Source organism: Cryptotermes secundus, unplaced genomic scaffold (assembly GCF_002891405.2).
Source record: "Cryptotermes secundus unplaced genomic scaffold, Csec_1.0 scaffold455, whole genome shotgun sequence".
NCBI lineage: Eukaryota > Metazoa > Arthropoda > Insecta > Blattodea > Kalotermitidae > Cryptotermes > Cryptotermes secundus.
In genome coordinates, this window is record NW_019734967.1 from 85,070 (window position 1) to 103,131 (window position 18,062).

Genomic DNA, 18,062 nt, shown 5'->3' on the forward strand with positions numbered 1-18,062 from the left:
CAGTACAACAGCCGTTGCTAGGGAACAGCTCTGTTGATAAGTTTCCCGGGCAACAGAGTCACAGTCAGAGTGAGAGTTACAATTTACGATTGTCGGTTTACCACCAAGCAGTTCGCCTTGGCAACAAGCCCCTTGAGATTCACGACCAGCATTTTTTTAACTGAACATTTGGTTTCATAGTCCTTATGTAACATCCTCTCTGACTATAGGATGGGTCTGTCGTTTACAATTGCAACTGACCCTCGTCAGCGAAGTTATTCTCAGGTCCAAGTCCCGCGGGACTCATGACCACATTTTCGGGACTCCCCCAGCCTGAATGGCCAGGTCCCCGCATTTATATCCCACAGGAACAGGGTGGTGCAGTTATACGCCCCAGAAACTGGGTTCCCTTTTCATCGCCTCCTACGTCAGGCAGGGTCTCCACATGGAACCTCTCCCGGGCAACAAGATAACACGCAATAATGTAGAAACGTTTTCTCTGCGATACGTGCTGGAGCTGCATGACGAGGACTAGTAGCATCAGCTGAGAGTTACTGTTGTGAGAAGTGAGGATCTGGTAGCTGAGGCCGGGCAGAGTTCGGGAACCCAGAGGAAGGGGAACGTCCGCAGCTGAAAGCCGCTACCAAGTAACGGCTAGTGAAGACTGAGAAGACTTCATGTATGCTGTAGTTACAGTGATCTTTGGAGCGTGTAACTCAGTTCGACTGTCGTAGTTATTTTTAGTTATGAGTGTAAGTGTCCAATAAATCCAGTTACCAATCCAAACCCGTCTATAGTCAATCACGTGACAATATTTTTCTATTGTCGCTCTCTCACAGCTGAAAGGATGGGAATGACACTGCGGTTTACAGTTCTTGTGACGTTTCCTTCGCTGTAACCATGGCATCGCTGATCCAGTAGATCGACAATTATTAAAAATAATTCAATGGCTTGATATATGAAGACAGATAAAGATGGACTTTGAAGCAATTATTAACTGATATCATGTCTTTTAGTAAAGAACATCGTTCTAGATAACGCTAAGAACAAAATGGAAAGTAGATAGTCTTTCAATCTCACATTTGGCTTCGCCTTCCACAAATAACTTCTACTTTTGTCTCGATTATTGTCAAGGAAAATTACGTCCTTCCTTTCTTTTCTTTGGTATACATATATACATATAAAATCAATAAATTTGTAATAAATATTTAATTTTATTCTTAACTGTATACAGGTGATATGCCGGTCACGGTAGCCGAGCGGTCTAAGGCGTGCACTGTCTTCGCTCGCTCGGAAGCCGGGATCGTGGGTTCGAATCCCACTCAAGACATGGATGTTTAGTTTGTGTCTGTGTTTGTCTACAGGTAGAGGCCTTGCAACGAGCTGATCACTCGCCCAAGGAGTCCTACCGTATGTGTAAGATCTAGAAAAACCGAAGTGAAACGGAGAGTTTCATGGAGGTAGGCCTAGGCCCAAATTGGGGCTGTATCGCCACAGGAAAAAAGAAAAAAAAATACAGGAGATATAATAATCACTCTTTCGAACTTAGTTTAATTTATTTCCCAGACTATCAGGCTACAGCTTACAGCCTACGCCCATAATCTAATAGATATAAGTAACTAAGGTGTCCCTGTGCTTTATTAGTTAAGCACTATGCCATAAAGGCGTGTGGGGGAGTGGATATATGGATCCACGTTTTCTTGACCTCGGCACTAGTTGAAGTGGTCAGCTTCACGCTTCGGCCGCTGTACCCCCGGGGAAAGAGTCCCCGGCACCCCTTGAAAAGTAGGCTGGGTAGGCCCAGAACCCGTCTGGACGACATAAAGAAGACAAAATTCTTTATCCTCCCGTGACTCTGACTCCGACCCCTCTGTCGTCCAGCCCGTAGGTGTAAAGTAATAAAGGAAAATAAAACGAACTCCTCATTAAATGCTTGTTTGCTTTAAATTATGTTCCAATATCTGTCAGCTTATGCGTATTTCAGGACCAACAGGAGCTGTACGGCGCTAGACAAACTGGACACGAGTTGCACCTTTTGCCTGCGCAGATTGAATTTCCGCCCTCTAGTGAATGGGCTCGGTAACAGTGTTAACTTAGTTAAATGACTCACAGAGGACGGCCCCCCGAAATGAACGATAAACTTGCAATATTACTACAGGAATCATATTTTTATAGGCTATCATATTCCAGAGAAAGCTATTTCTTATTTGAAGAAATACAAACACAACAAACCCTCGCTAATCGAGAGTAATTGGGGAGGAGCGAGGACATCCGGATTAAGCGATAATCCGGATTAATGAAGCAAGAGGTAGTCCTAAAAGACAAGAAATATATAACACAAATAAATTAAATATTTAATGCTATAAGTAGCTAATATAAAAGTGAAAGCTATCCCTGTAATAGCCCGTGGAAGGTCGCACCATAGCTCAAGTGGTTGGTCGCTGGCTTCCCACCACGGCGGCCCGGTTTCGATCCCGGGGTGTGGTCAAGTGGGATTTGTGGTGGACAAAGTGGCGCTAGGGCAGGTTTTCTCGGAGTACTTGGGTTTCCACTTCCAACCTTCATTCCACCAAATTCTCCATCATCATAATCACCCGGGGCAGGTATACAACAGGACAATCAGTGGCCGCCGTGCCGAGTGGACCCAGCTGGACTCCACCCCCACTAAGGGAATTTAAAAAAAAATTACCACACCGTGGAGGCCCATCGGGGCGTAAGACGTCGAGGCTCCCACATTTTCTAGACAATCGGATCACAGATGGCGGTGCGGTTGTCAGCATTACGCTCCAGCCGCCCTCTACCTTCAGGAAGATTCCTGGTACTCATTACTGTTAGAGGCTGAGTCGACCCCAGGGCCATAGTGCTGAGAAACTCCGTGAGTTTAGTCCACAAGCGAGCGATCGCCGCTCGTCGGCGAACTTTAGTGCCAACTTTTGCGGATAGAGGGTGTCGCGTGGTCAGCGCAACGANTAGCTCCTCAGTTATACTCATTAGGCTGAGTGGACCCCGTTCCAGAACCACTACTTCTCAGAATAATTCTGGTAGCGCCGGGAATCGAACCTGGACCTCTGGATTTGTAGCCAGGAACGCTGACCACTAGACCACAGAGGCGGTCGCTGGAAGGATTAGGTCAATGAAAAATGCAATGACATCGGGAACCGAAACCGCGACCTTCCGGTTTGTGGCATAGTGACTGAACCAAGCTCTTTCCGATGTTTATACGCATCATTTCAAGTAATAAAATTGATTTATATTTCTCCTGGTCATTTTTTAGTCGTTCGGGAAAGTAATCACCAAATTATGACATTGCCCATAACGATTTTCGAATTTTTCTGTCCCCACACTCTAGGTAACGCTGGGCCTTAAAGTGAACATTTTTGCGACATAGTCGTAGGACAAGAAAACACCGGCCATGTTGTTGTCTTGCATTCTACAACAGAAGTGTCTTAACATAAATTAGCACATTTCTCCAATATTTAAGTGATTGAGGGATTAGCGAGTCTGGGAATTTCTTAAACATTGTATTTTTATATGTTACAAGAAATAATTAGAAGTAGTGCACCAACGGCTAGCTGTCAAATGTCAATATACACGAAAAACGTATGAAGAAAATAACCAACTTTACAGTGTTTCCTTACATGGCCGTACTTTTTCTCACTGAATTGGCAGCAACATCTGAGGAGGACACTCCTGCCTACAAGATAGAGTGCGTTTTCTGACAGCCCTCACAGTTAATTTCAAACAAAACTTTAATTTTCCTCTATTTTTACCCGGCGGCAATGTTCATGAAAATTTCCGCTCTATGGGACCGCCGTGTAGGACCTATCAAAAGAACAAAACAGTGGCTCGCACATAGGCATATATAAAGTTACACGGTCCCAGCGCAGGAAAGCTTTTGTGTAACTGAATTTTTCGTGACGAGTACTTTCGAGACCTCATGTCCTGCTCGGCTGTCAAGTCCCACCAATGGGACACTCTCCTCGGACATAATACCACACAAGATAACCCTCTATAACGATTCTTGGATCCCTCCAATCAAAGCATACAGAAACTGCAAAGGCCGGAACATTCATTAACAACGTCCTGTGGGAATTCTATCATGACAAAGATGATTAAAAAATCACAACATTTGAATATTTCGGGTGTGGCACGCTGCAAATTCTGAAGCAGCATTTCACTCAGTCACTCTTAAGGATGTAAGTTAATAAATGTGCTGTAATAATTCAAAATGACAAAATACCAGAACAGTAGTATCAAACGGAACTTCATGTTAGGCAAAAATTATAGAATTCAATCAATTTACACACATCAGTTCGTGACACTAGACGATCTTGTAATTTCAATGTAAGTAATTTATGTACAATTCTAATTAAAAATATGAGTATATCTGGAGGCCAAACTGTAAAATATAATGAGCATAAATATAAATGCGAGTAAAATAATATGTGATTATCTTATTATTACTTTGATTACAGACATATAACCTTCGTAACATCAATACTTCCGTTTGAAATAATGATTTCCCCCGCCATTGACTATCCTAGCAAACATTTTTAACAGATCGCATAATCAGGCTAATGTGTGCATATGCCACAGTATAAAAAATACCACAAAATGATATATGCTCACCATTTCAAGTGAATGGCACTCCTTTCCTCTGTGAAAATATTCTTCACTATCACTTTCAATTTGATTTATTTTTCTATCACGAGAATAACGCCGAGCAATAGCAGCAGACGCCACAGCTGATCCCATGTGACCATTTTTTAATGACGCAAATACCATCGCTTGGCCATCTTCTTATGTTTATAGTAATTCTTTGATGGCGGCAGCACCAATGTTGGCGGGAAAACACTTGTTTATGAATACACTTTTGATGCACCCACGAAATTGTGCATGAAATTAGTGATGAACGTACCAGGGTCACATAATTTATGAAACGCTTATATATGTTATTAACGGTTTAGAATCTAGGGGCTACATTATAAGGCCAACTTCCGCCCAATATTTTAAAAAACTCTTTAATATAATATTAAGAATATGTGCTATTTTAAAAACTTCTTCTATGAAGAAAATTCGAATATTCTTCAGCCAAAACATTGATGAACAGTGAACAGGTGGATCATTTTACCTGACAGACTCATGTTCAATGATGGCCATTATTATTTAGTAATGCTGAACTACCAGATCCTACTACTGCTTAATTCTGAGGTGAAACAAGAATGCCGTGAGAGTAAAATATATTTTAGAGTTCAGCATGTTGTAGCATTAACATTCTATTCACATGCTCAAAAGGTTAGGATCTGGACCAGGTTACTGGCTATCCTGACGTTTTCTGTAACATTTCGTGTCCCCCACTTTCAAATAGGCTACATATGTATCCTTCGTCGTCCATCCTGACTCACCACTCATCTCCAAATCTTGCTTGACTTTGCATAACCTGTGCAGATGGAAAATCATTCATAAACGGTAAATTCATGTTATCAAAGCAAGTTCTTTTGTGAGTCCCAGGTTTTTGCTCATGGGATGAGGAACAGCACTAATTACTCACAACAAAATTTAATGAATTAGACTTAAGATGCCTCATGATTTCTTTCAAAACTGCTCTCCATGTTGAAGGGAATACCTTGAAATATGGTAATTCTGCAAGTCAATGGCCATGCACCGGGTTGCCTACAGTGCTATCACCAATGTGAAAGTTTTCCTTTTCAACAAAATCAACAGGGCTGAGGACCCTTATGGTTTGTGAGAAAATTTCCCCAGCATATAATCATTGCTTATGTGATGATCGCCACTCACCAGAATCTGGTACACAGATTTCAACCTCCATTCCCTATATACATTACAGACATGTGGCTTAGACACAGAAGCAACTGTACATTTACCTTTCCCAAGCGATCTACAACTACTACTGCTGCTGCAAGAAATACTCTGTTGGTGGTTACAGATATGCCAAGTTTCATGATACTGATTCTGCAGAAAAGTTTTTGCACAACATATAGTTTTTTGTTTTTTTTTGTCTCCCAACTTCAAGCTCATACTACATGGTATCTGAAACAACCATCTGGCCATGTCAACATCATGTAGTAATGCAGAGAATTATGTCATCACTATAAATTTACTAGATTCTATTGTCAGTATATGAGAACCAAAACTGCCGTACCACATATCTTGTTGAATACAAACAACTTCTCATCTATAATGTTGTCAATTCAAGGTATGATCTACCCTCAAATACGTTTAAGAAAAAGAATATAAGATTATTCTTTGGCACCTCAAGTCTTTCAGATCTATAGTAGCTTGTCTGGCACCAGTGATTACAGGTTTTGTCTGCATTAACATCTCTAGTCACTTGATAATTAAATATTCTACAAACCCATAATTTTATCATAACATTCCCTAGTACTGTCACTTCATATGCTCCAAATATTGAGGTCACTCAGAAAAAGACTGTTACAAGAAAATAATTATTGCCTTCTTGATTACTTGTAAGCATGAAATATGTACTTAAATTTAAAATGTGTCACAAACAAACTTCAAGCTGTTTGTGTTGATCTGAGAACCACATACAAGCTAAGAATCAATGTCCAACATTAAGCCCATGAGGATGTACTGGAGCAGTAAGGGCAATTGTCACCACTTTTTGTTGATAAGTACCTTTTGAGATAAATATCACTCAGCTAGCAAAAAGGTTTCACATCCCTGCACCAAGACTATCTGCCATCATTTATGAGCATGAAAAGAATATTTTACCCCTAAAATGTACGCATATGTATGACTACGGCCGGGGGTTAACTCAGCCTCAAACAGAAACGAGTACCTGGAATCTTCCTGGGGCTAAAGAGCAGCCGGTGCATAAGGCTCACCTCACCATCATCTGCGAGCTGACTGTCTAGAAAATGTGGGAGCCTCAACGTCTCAAAATCCTATGGACCTCCAAGGCCTGTTATAGATATAGCTTTACCTTCTTTTATGCCTAAATATACTTACCCAGCATGTAAGCATCCATGAAATGAATGTATGTCAGCAAACAAACTGGAAGTATTAATTAAACTAACATGATATTTCCTAATTTTTAGATGACCTTCAGCCAGTCATTTTCTAAACCCTGGACTCAGTTTCAGTTACATCCCCATACATGGCTAAATCATCTTTCAGCTGGTTGCCATGGATATAGACGTTTGCACAGGAAACGGTTCATAACAGAGTGCCAGTGTGTTTATGTAATTCTCACTGACAGATGGCAGTAATTGTTAGATGGACTCAACGTGTATACTAACACATATAAGGTGGCTGGGAATGGAATATGTGGGAATGGAGAAAAGATAAAGGAAGCTTATAATATACTTATTGCTGAATTCCCACTTTTCAATTAAACAATTAATACTTTTGTACATGCAATATAAAACTTACAATATATGGTGCAATAAAAGTCTGAACCTTCTTAATAGAACAGTCCTATCTTCTGGGATATAGTGTCATGTATTCCATTACTAAGCCAAGCAAGAAACCAGCATGAGGCAGATATCAACCAGACCCTAGCTTATTCTTCAACCCTGAACATGGAGTCAACATGTTCCTTCAATATGTCTGCTGACTACACAAGCTACATAGCTTGTGACTATATAAGCTACACAGCATGATGTCCCAGAGGACAGAACTCTTCATAACCACCACTGTGAGAACCTCAAATTCTACTTCTTAAGTTAATGTCCCATTTGAATTCAATACATAGCAGTCTTTGCAGATGCACCGTGGTCTGGTTACAATAAAAAGTGTAAAACATTGGTTGTTTCACAGCTCCTGAATGACATATACACAAGACAATGCCTACTGTCTCCAGGTATGGTCACAGCGGCTGTAATAAATTCAGAGTCATTAGGTTACAACATCAATATTTATTATACAACTTTGTAACAGTTAACATAATGAAGCATACAGTTGCAATTAAGGAATATATAATATAGCATCATGATGTAATGCAACATGTTAGGAACACGTGCTGCTAAACATATCTTGTTCATTGATGTAATTTAATGTGTAACGATTTGGTACAATAAATGCATTACGATATTTCAGCAATCAGACCGATATGTCTACTGATGACATGTCAAAATAAACAATATCTTTATTTCTGAAATGGCAACACAGTAAACACTTCCTGACATAAAAGTAACTGCACAAACCACAGCTATACCCTCCTTCATGTAATAATGTAATCCTTGATAAATGATGTACATTAATGGAAAGGTGAGGTAACCAACTAGTATATGTTCTCATTATCAGTGATAGCTATAAGCAATAAAATCATACTGCTTCTAGAAGAGGTTTACTACTTGGGCTGAAACCAAAAATATAAAAAAATCATGTAACAGTCCTCAAGAGTTCCAGCAGTGCAAAATTGTATCCATAGGAAATGAGACAAGAGCATCTGTGTTCATCAGATGCTTTTCTAACAGCTGAAGCAAACAAACAAATGTGCAGTTGCTGAATATTTTATGCGAGCATGTCACACATTTGGACATTAAACTGCTGGCAGTGGCATTATTTAATGTAAGATGATAGGGAAAAAATAAATTTATCACATTTTCTCTGCGTAATGACATTAATAAACTGAACATCCATAACTCCATTACATTAATTCAATATGCTGAAGTAAAAGGGATGACAGAGTTCCCAACATAGAACCAGCAGACACACACGCGCACCCATAAGCAATTCTATGCATGCTACAGGCCATGGTCACTGGACAAGTGTACTTTTACACAAAATGCAAAACTATTTTAAGTGTTTGTTCTGCCATCTGTGAGCAATACTGTGCTATTACATGCTTACTTAAAATAAATGGAATTGAAATAAAGTCTTCCTTCTATGTGTATACTACATATATATGTGCCTGAACACTGAACCATACAAATTATACATTTCTAAATTGTTCCCTCATTTTAATCTTCTAGCATAAAACTTAAATGTGCTGCTAGTGGATAAATTAAACAAGAAATCAACTGATAATAGTTTTCTTATAGAACAGTGTTCATTATTAAATTTTGGCTTTGTAAATAGAGAATAAAGGAATGAAAAGTATTTTTGAGGTCACCAATTTCCATTCATGTTAGACAAAATATACTCAGTACATAGAAACATACATAAGTTTCTTAAACTGTGCAAGAACAATTAAATGAAACACTTGATTTGTGGAACTTGTCTTAAATGATCCATCAAAATAATTAATTCATGCTGTGGTGACAAGGTCATATTTTCAGATTGTCCACTACAGAAAATGGTCCACGTACAAATTTGAATTTAAGTAGTATAACTTTCCTCTTTCATTTTCTACATACAGAAAATTTCATAACCTTCACTGCTTCTTTCATTTTTCAGCATAAGACAATCCTGTATATTTGTCCTTGTTTCCTGGCTTCTTCTGATAAGGATTCAACTCTAAAATATTACATACATTCAATTTCCAGACACAACGATGCTTGCAACAGTGTCTCCCAATGTTCGGATACCTAAAACAGAATTATCTGTCAGGCAACTAGCATTAACTAAATTTGAAATACACCATTATAATAATTTCCTCCCCTTCTACATCATATGCAAATTTACTACTGAAAAAGAATCCAAATTTCTAACTTGTGATTTCATCATTTCCTGCATGGTAAAGTTGTATCACTGTCCAAGCCTTGGGATCTAAAATTCAGCAAGAAATGTGAGACATGCTCATAAACGAGGAACGTGATCATTGTGGCTGGAGTCACACGAATCAAGTTAGCACTCAGGCCTTTGTAAAATCCCAGCACACCCTCATACCTGCAACAATGGAATCCAGAAAACAAAATGGCTTCAGTATTTCTTTTTTTTTTCTCAAATTTCATGTCATATCAGAAACATCAGGGCAATAATGTAGAGCAGGACTGACAGAGTTCCAAATAACATGATACAAATCTTCATACTCAGCATAACAATAAATTTATCAGACTCAAAGGAAGTCTGTAAGTATATTATTATGACTTGAAGAAAATGTGATGATTTTTTGTGAGTTACCTAACAATATTTTCGGTTATGAGACTACATGACATTAGACAGTAGGATCACTGACTGTTATATCATAAAGGATTTGGTGGAAAGCAATCATAGTCTGAGTTATTATCAAACATCTGCCTGGAAGTACTGATGAAAACCACAAAAGAATCTCACAATAGCAGGTGACCCGGCTGAGATTTGAATCAAGCACCTCCTGAATACAAGACTAGTGTTACTGCTAGACCAACATGTCTGGTGATGATTACGTGTGACAGTACTTCTGTGCAGGTAAAGCTTTCCCTGTCGCTAATTAATTAACCATCATGACAGGAAGATGTATAGGGGAGTGGAGCTACAGTTCCACCATTCTTGACCTTGGCACTAAATGGAGGTGAGTGGTCAGTTTCACACTTCAGCCACTTTATCCGTTGGGGGAAAAGCCACCGGTACCCATTCAGTAAGAGGCTGAGTGGAGATAATCTATTATACATAACTGTTCTATCAGTCTCTGTCTGTATCCTGTTTCTGACCATGGCTCTAACACACAACACCCAAAGATGTTATGAAATTTATGTTGTACTCTTGCCAATATATATAGTAGTCACGGTTCTTAAAGATATGTGCAAGTATTGCAGTAGAGATTTGGGATCCAATTCGAATTCTCATTTCCAAACTGTTTTAGCCTACTTTCCTTGTTCTGACAAAATAAAAGGAGTCTTATCAGAACAACTTGCTGTGGTCTGTGTATTCCACCTCACCGTTGCTAGGCAACAGCTCAGTAAACACATTCCTGTGGCAAACAAATACATATGCAAGAACAGAACTGTTGGACACAGTACTTTCTGTGCAGTCTGTGTAGTATCTGATACTCATTACCCACTGAAAGGAGCAGGTAAGTAGTTCTCTCCAGAACGTCTTGTTTTTTAATGATATCACATAATTTTCATTTTCTGATCACTTATTCCTTCTTTAGAGTTTTAACTACTACATACTGTGACACTGCCAAGGAAAGCAACAATACCCAACAAAGGTTAGGTACTTCTGCTCATCTGATTATAAATATGCCAACTCCTACTAAAGGAATGGTGCTACAAAATGCACAATCCACAGTAAACCATGCAGATGTAATTAAAAACAAGAAAACAGGACTGTGTTCTACAGGACTGCAAATTAGGGTGACCTAAAATTCCACTCCAAGCATGATTACATTTTATAGCTTAAGTATCATTCTCATAAAAAAAAGATGCCCCATTCTTTCTTACAGTGACATCTCTACCATCTTCCATAATGGAAGGGCGGATATTAACAGCAGATAATCCAAAAACCTGAAAATATCCATAATCCTTGTATTCAACCCAGAAAGTCATTTAAATTATTACTTACTGATCCTGCTACTTGCCACTAAGCAGTGAGACAAATATCTTTCCAAGCAGTGAAAGAAACCCATGTGCAGTGGTAGAAAAGGTAAAGCTATCCCTGTAATAGGCTGTGGAGGCTTATAGGGTTGAGACACTAAGGCTCCCACATTGTTTAGACAATCGGTTCACAGATGGCAGTGAAGTTGTCAGGCTTACATGCCAGCCACCCTTTACCCCCAGGAAGATTCCTGGTACTCATTTCTGTTAGAGGTTAAGTCAACCTCAGGATCAGTGCAGCTGGAAGGATCAAGTCAATTGAAAAATCCAATAACCTCATCAGGAATACCATATTTACGCATGTATAGGCCGCACATTTTTTCCCAAAAATTCAAGAGGAAAACTGGGGTGCGGCTTATATTCGAAATATTCGAAATCACACTTCATTTAAAAAAATTATTAGTAATACGGGGTGTTCTACTCCTGAAATAATATTCCAAGAAAATTATTTTTTCTATAATTTGTCTGAAAATTGTGCTGCAGCCTATACATGCGTAAATACGGTACTTTGCTCAGTTGTGCCTTCTGATACTTCATGAAATTGGGACCCAAGTTACAGAATCTTAATTCAGCTGCAGTGTCACAGTCACACAGGACATGTGTGACTACTCAATCTTTGTCATGGTACATTTCACAAGTGAGACATCTTTTGAAGTGAGTTTCCTCTTAACTAGTCCTGTCAAATGTCTTAACTGGTTGCTGACTAATTCTAATAGTTCCTTAGTTCTACTGGTGGAGGGTTACCAAAGGAAGCCCTTTGCATATTTCTGTCCAACAGCTAACTTGGCAAATCTCTACAAAATACAACATGCCATTTCGGGTCCTATAAATGAATATCCAGATCCATCTCTTGCCAGTTTGATGGTACTCTCATTTCCTTCAATTCTCCTATGTCACATGTTCAGCCAGTATCTTTAAGCACTAGTGTCCATCCCTAACTAATTCAGAGTTTATCATTAATTACAAAGTCCTCTGATGACAGCTTGACTGTCTCACAGGATACAGATGCTCCTATTCTCACAGCCCCTTTGTATATTCTGTGCTGCACATATCTTGATGGCATACACTTCTGCCTGAAATACCATGGTGCATTGCCCAAGGCTGAAGATAAGCTGCTTCATACACTTTGGCCCCAGTGCCTATCCTTAACTCATCTATGGACTGGTCCTACATTAGTTTCCCACTTCTGTCAGGTTGAAACCCATCTGCCCAAAAACCTTCTGTCAGGAAACATGACTGTGAATGGTTTTTGTACACATTTCTTGGTACTGTGTTGTCTGCAACTGGTAGGATGAGGGACCTCTTTCTTCATTTTGCAAGACATATGGGCATGCCTGTATCATTCAGGTTTTGGTCTTAACTGTTTACTGCAGGTAAGTCTGTAAATTCCTACTTAAGCCTCAGCCCCAACCTTCAGATCAACTGAAGTGACACCCAAGAGGACCTCAACTGCAGATGTAGCAGTTGCCCTCATGGTTCCAGTTATATCCAGACAGGACAGCCTCTACAGCCTGCTAAGATCCACACTACTGGTTTTGTTTGGCCCTACACCACCACATTATGGCAGCACAGGTAATTGTGAGTCTTACTATCATGGTGTACATCCAACATACCTTCAGAACTAACAATATTAATCTTACAATTCAGCTGACAGTGCAACAAGTATTTATTAATTTAAACCACACTACATGCTTTGACCCATAATGGCTCATCTTCAGGTGCCCTTAGTTACATGATTAACTGGGCCACGCCATAACTCAAGCGGTTAGTCACTGGCTTCCCACCGTGGCGGCCCAGGTTCAATCCTGGGTCCGGTCAAGTGCGATTTGTGGTGGAAAAAGTGGCGCTGGGCAAATTTTCTCCGAATACTTCGGTTTCCCCTGCCAATCTTCATTCCACCAATTGCTCCACAATCACCCTCACCTATCATCTGGGGCTGGTACAATAGGCCAGAAGTGGCCGCAGTACAAGGGACTTAGTCCCACCCCACTAGCAATAAAAAAATTAAAAATACATGACTAATTATTGAACTGTAATGCATGATCTTGTGTAAATATTTCTTATCATGGTGTGAGTGTTAATTACTATATTCCTAGTTTACATATATAAACCATAAAGGAGCTATATTCTATGTATGCTTCTTATTGCTTACTTATATATTACTTATTGGATATTGAATTAAATTGGGGTTAGGTACAAGTTTTTGTGTAAAATTAACAATTTTTAAACATTTTAACTGTTTTCAAAAATTGTTAATTTTATGCAATAACTCATACCTAACCCCAATTTAATTCAATATCAAATAAGCAGCATATAAGTAAACAGTAATAATATACACACTTAATGGCTTATGTTTATAAACTAGGAATACAGTAATTAACACTTTTGCAATGATAAGAAATATTCAAACAAGATCATGCATTACAATTCAATAATTAATCATGTTATCTAAGCGAACTTGAAGGTGACCCATTATGGGTCAAAACATGTAGTGTGATTTAAATCACTGAACATTTGTTGCACTGATGGCTGAATTGGTAAAATTAATATTGTTAGTTGTATTCACGCAACAGGATGCTAACAATACAAATAAAAAACACCTTCAGAACCTCAAATGCAGCAGTTGTTCAACATTTTTAGGAATTATTCAATGAACATGATCAAGTGATGTGCATTTTTAGGAATGTCTGCAACACTGTGGGGCACCTATTAAGTTCAGTACATCTACTGTCCATCCACCTGCAGAAATAAACTCAAGAACTAGGTTGTCATGAAACCTGACACTGGGAAGTTTTAATAACATTTGTTGACATACTCCACTTTTGATTAAAATTCAACAAAAGTAAAGTATATTTTACACGAAGGCCTACATGCATGTATCTCATGAAATACTGAATTGCAAACGTTTTGAATGCAGTTGCAGAGAAAACACTTTTATGTTCAACACCTATTTTTTATGTTACAGTTTTTAGGACAACTGAACCAAAGAGATACACTGCAAACATTTCCAGACTTATATATTTAACAATCAACAATGTCCTTTGAACACAGCATAAGATTACCATAGTCTCACATTCTCAATAATAAATGAAACTTCTTCCCAACTGAATTGTAAGTCTATATACATGGTGTAAGGTTTGAGGCTTTAACGGCGGTGACTATGAAGCAATCTTCTGGGATGTGGCGCTGTGTAGAAGTTGTGTTAACCGACGTTTCGGAGGAACATATCGCCTCCATCTTCAGGGTAGAAGACGAGAAGAAATCAGCGAGTGAACCAGCGTGAGCAGGTGCAACAGACTGAGTCCAGTCTGTTGCACCTGCTCACGCTGGTCCACTTGTGGATTTATTCTCGTCTTCCCCAGAACCTTCCCCTCCCCCCTTCTCTACAAATTCCCCATGTAACCCCACTCACTTCCCTTCCTTCTCTTATACAGCTGTGTTTACTCGACTGGACTCAATCTGTTGCACCTGCTCATGCTGGTTCACTCACAGATTTCTTCTCGTCTTCTACCCTGAAGATGAAGGTGATACATTCCTCCAAAACGTCAGTTAACACAACTTCTACAGAGCTCCACATCCCAGAAGACTGCTTTATTTATATACATGGTGTTTCAAAAATACAAGGCATAACTTCAGGAATGAATTCTCATATGTAGATAATAAAATAATTTATATCAACATAGGTCCGGAAATGCAGTTTCCGAGATAAGGCTTTCTAAAACCAGTGAATGATAAAACTGAATTTCATTAACTACTGCAGATGGTTTCCATCATTCACTACATTAAGACAGTCGTGGTATCAGACACAATCTTGGAAAATTTCCAAATCTTAGCAGGAGAAGTGTACAGAAATTAATTATGTGTTAAGTGTGTGGTGATTGCAAGTTGTTGAGATGAGGTACTCAAACTAAGAGCTAGCTGATATGCATTTCATGTACAGTTTGGTGGATGTTAATGCTGTGGTGGCTCGTCATTTGTACCAAGAAAGGTATCCAGGATGAAGATGACCAGATATGAAAACATTTCTAAGTATCCATCGCAGCCTTTGTGAATATGGAAATTTTGCACCTCGTGTTGCCAACAGGGGATGACCAAGATCTTCAACTCCTGAAGTACAGAAGGATATCCTGGATGTTGTGAATGAAACTCCTGGAATCAGCACACAAAGGGTATCAATGAAAGTGGGTGTCACTCAATTGACTTTCTGGAGTATTGTGAGAACAGCTGAAGCCCAACCATCTTGTCATTACAATATTACCCTGTGAGAGTAATGCTCTGCTAGCGGTTCTTACAACAGTGTGGTACAAATCCAAACTTCCCTGTCTGTGTGATATTTTCATATGAAGAGAGGGAATCCAGAATTTACACAATGAGCATCTGTGGGCAGATAACAATCCACATGTGATTCTTCCAACACATCACCAATAGCGGTTCTCCATCAAAATCTGGGCCAGTATTTGTAGTGATAATATATTTGGACACCATGTACTTCCAAACAGGCTTACAGGGCAGAATAACAAAGCTTTCTTGAAAGTTTCCTGGTCGGTGGATAGGTAGAGGTGGACCAACTGCCTGGCCTCCATGCTCACCTGATTTAAATCCACTGAATTTGTACTTGTGGGGCCATTTAAGATCACTGGCGTATTCGTCTCCAACGGATGATGTGGAAATTCTCCAAAATCGAATTGTGGCAGGTTTTCAGAAAATACAAAACATTCCAGGAATTTGGGATCGTCTTTGAGTGGCAGTGAGATGTCAAGCTGAGGCCTGTATTCAGGCAGGAGGTGGACATTTGGAACATTTACTGCAAGGTAGTGTGAAGAGCTGAGTGTCATAGACAGACCTTAAAAACTCGGAAACTATGTGTTTCCAGACCTGTGCTGATATAAACTATTTTTATTATCTACGTGTGAGGAACTCATTTCTGACATTATGCCATGTATTTCTGAAACAGTCTGTACAAAATTAAAATATAGCTGATCATGCTGCATAATTATTTTATTCTCAGTCATAATTGGTAAATCTGTAAGAAAGTAGATGCTTTAGTTGTACGAGCCAAATGTATTTCAATTAAAGAGAAAAACAATGAAAATCTTGACTGAACTGACTGCACTGAAATCAGGTTTGTTTCCTAAAGTACTGCTCTACTGCAACGTGACTTTAAAGCACATAATAAACAATTTACACATATTTAATTTCCTTTTAGTGTGTACAATGGCAGTGCAGAATGAACACTTAAGACTGTTTACTCATTCAGTACAGGACTAGAGTACTGACTTCTTGGCAATCTGAGTAACAGTAAACAGTCAATAGCTGCATATGAATTTAATATTCCTTTATTATAAGTGAAGAGTTTACCAGAGCTATAATTATTCAGCTTGTTTAAAATAAGGCACCTCTGGAATTACCCTTTCTCACATTAGCTACATTTGCTTTTCTTATATGTAATGTCAACATGTCATTTATAATTCCTTCTGCACAGTGCACATGCTATGTGCACAGTGATCGCTTTTATAGCAAAGTTTGCGTGCCTTTCCAGCTTGGATATGTGCATTATGCTTGCTAAAATATAAGTACAATGCAAACCAATAAATGTCAATAGGAATGAATATAGTTTGTTCGCTTTAAGAAGTTCCAGAATCAACAGAAATACTGACAACTACCAAGTGACAGGTTCTGAAAACTTAGAAAACATCCATATAGGAAATGTATGCAGTTATTAAACTATGTGAATGACTGGCATCTGTTTTCATTCACAAACCTGCAAGCTTCACTTCAGTGCTGCTTCATTTCATGAGCCACAGTAACTCAAGACAGTGACTGTCTACAGACTGACTGACCATGGTTCAATAACCAGCAAGACATGATTTCTCTCTTCACTACTATGTCCAGGCCAGCTCTGGGGCCAACCCATCCTCCTGCTAATGATTCCTGAAGGTAAAATGGCCAGAGTGTTAAGCTGACTACTCACCTACAACTAGTGTCAAGGTCATGCAGTCACTAGTCACAAAGATATATTCAGATTTTAACTAATAAATTCCACACTTATAGTGCTAAAGGATGCGTATGTGTAACAATGCATATGATGCATGAACATGAAGATAACTGTATAATAAATAGTTCTACTCATGTTCTAGATTTTAAATTTTATTTCCAAGTTCAAGTTACTTCAGAACAGAGAGCATATTTAGTGACTAAAAGTAAATACTGAGGATACAACGAAACTGATTCCCTTTTTCAGTGCCATTAATATCAAAATAATGACAGACAAACCCACACAATGTTGAAATGAGACAGTTACAATGAGGAATGCAATGAGACACTTCACTGATTTTATTTCGAGTAAAATAGAACAATGATTTTTATAATTTATACAACATACACACAAATAAATAAATCATTGTCAGCATTGCCGTTATCCTGGTAAGCAATGACACAAGGAATTTTCTCATATTAAAGCACCACCTAAGGACAAAGTGACCCAACAGCACATATACATATGTTACAGTGTTTTCCAAATGATCTGTCCTTCATCATCAGCATGTCACAGCTAGGGTTACCAGAACAAATAAAAAAGTCTGATATATGTTGAGCAGCACCCTCAGACACATCTCTATGTGTGTGCACCAAATTAAGTTCAGC

The 18,062-nt window shown here is 38.9% G+C and overlaps 1 protein-coding gene across 3 annotated transcripts in view; it reads right to left on the reverse strand.

Moving 5' to 3' along the window:
- Positions 1–7,336: 7,336 nt before the first annotated feature.
- Positions 7,337–18,062, reverse strand: part of LOC111869077 (mitochondrial folate transporter/carrier) — a 40,629-nt gene continuing 29,903 nt past the window's right edge. For 2 of the 3 annotated variants that reach the window (XM_023860283.2, XM_033753283.1), the window contains exon 7: positions 7,337–9,792. In XM_023860283.2, the coding sequence (XP_023716051.1) occupies positions 9,627–9,792 (166 nt within the window). In that variant the 3' untranslated portion in view covers positions 7,337–9,626. The remainder of the gene's footprint in view (positions 9,793–18,062) is intronic. The other variant, XM_023860284.2, reaches the window with a different exon arrangement.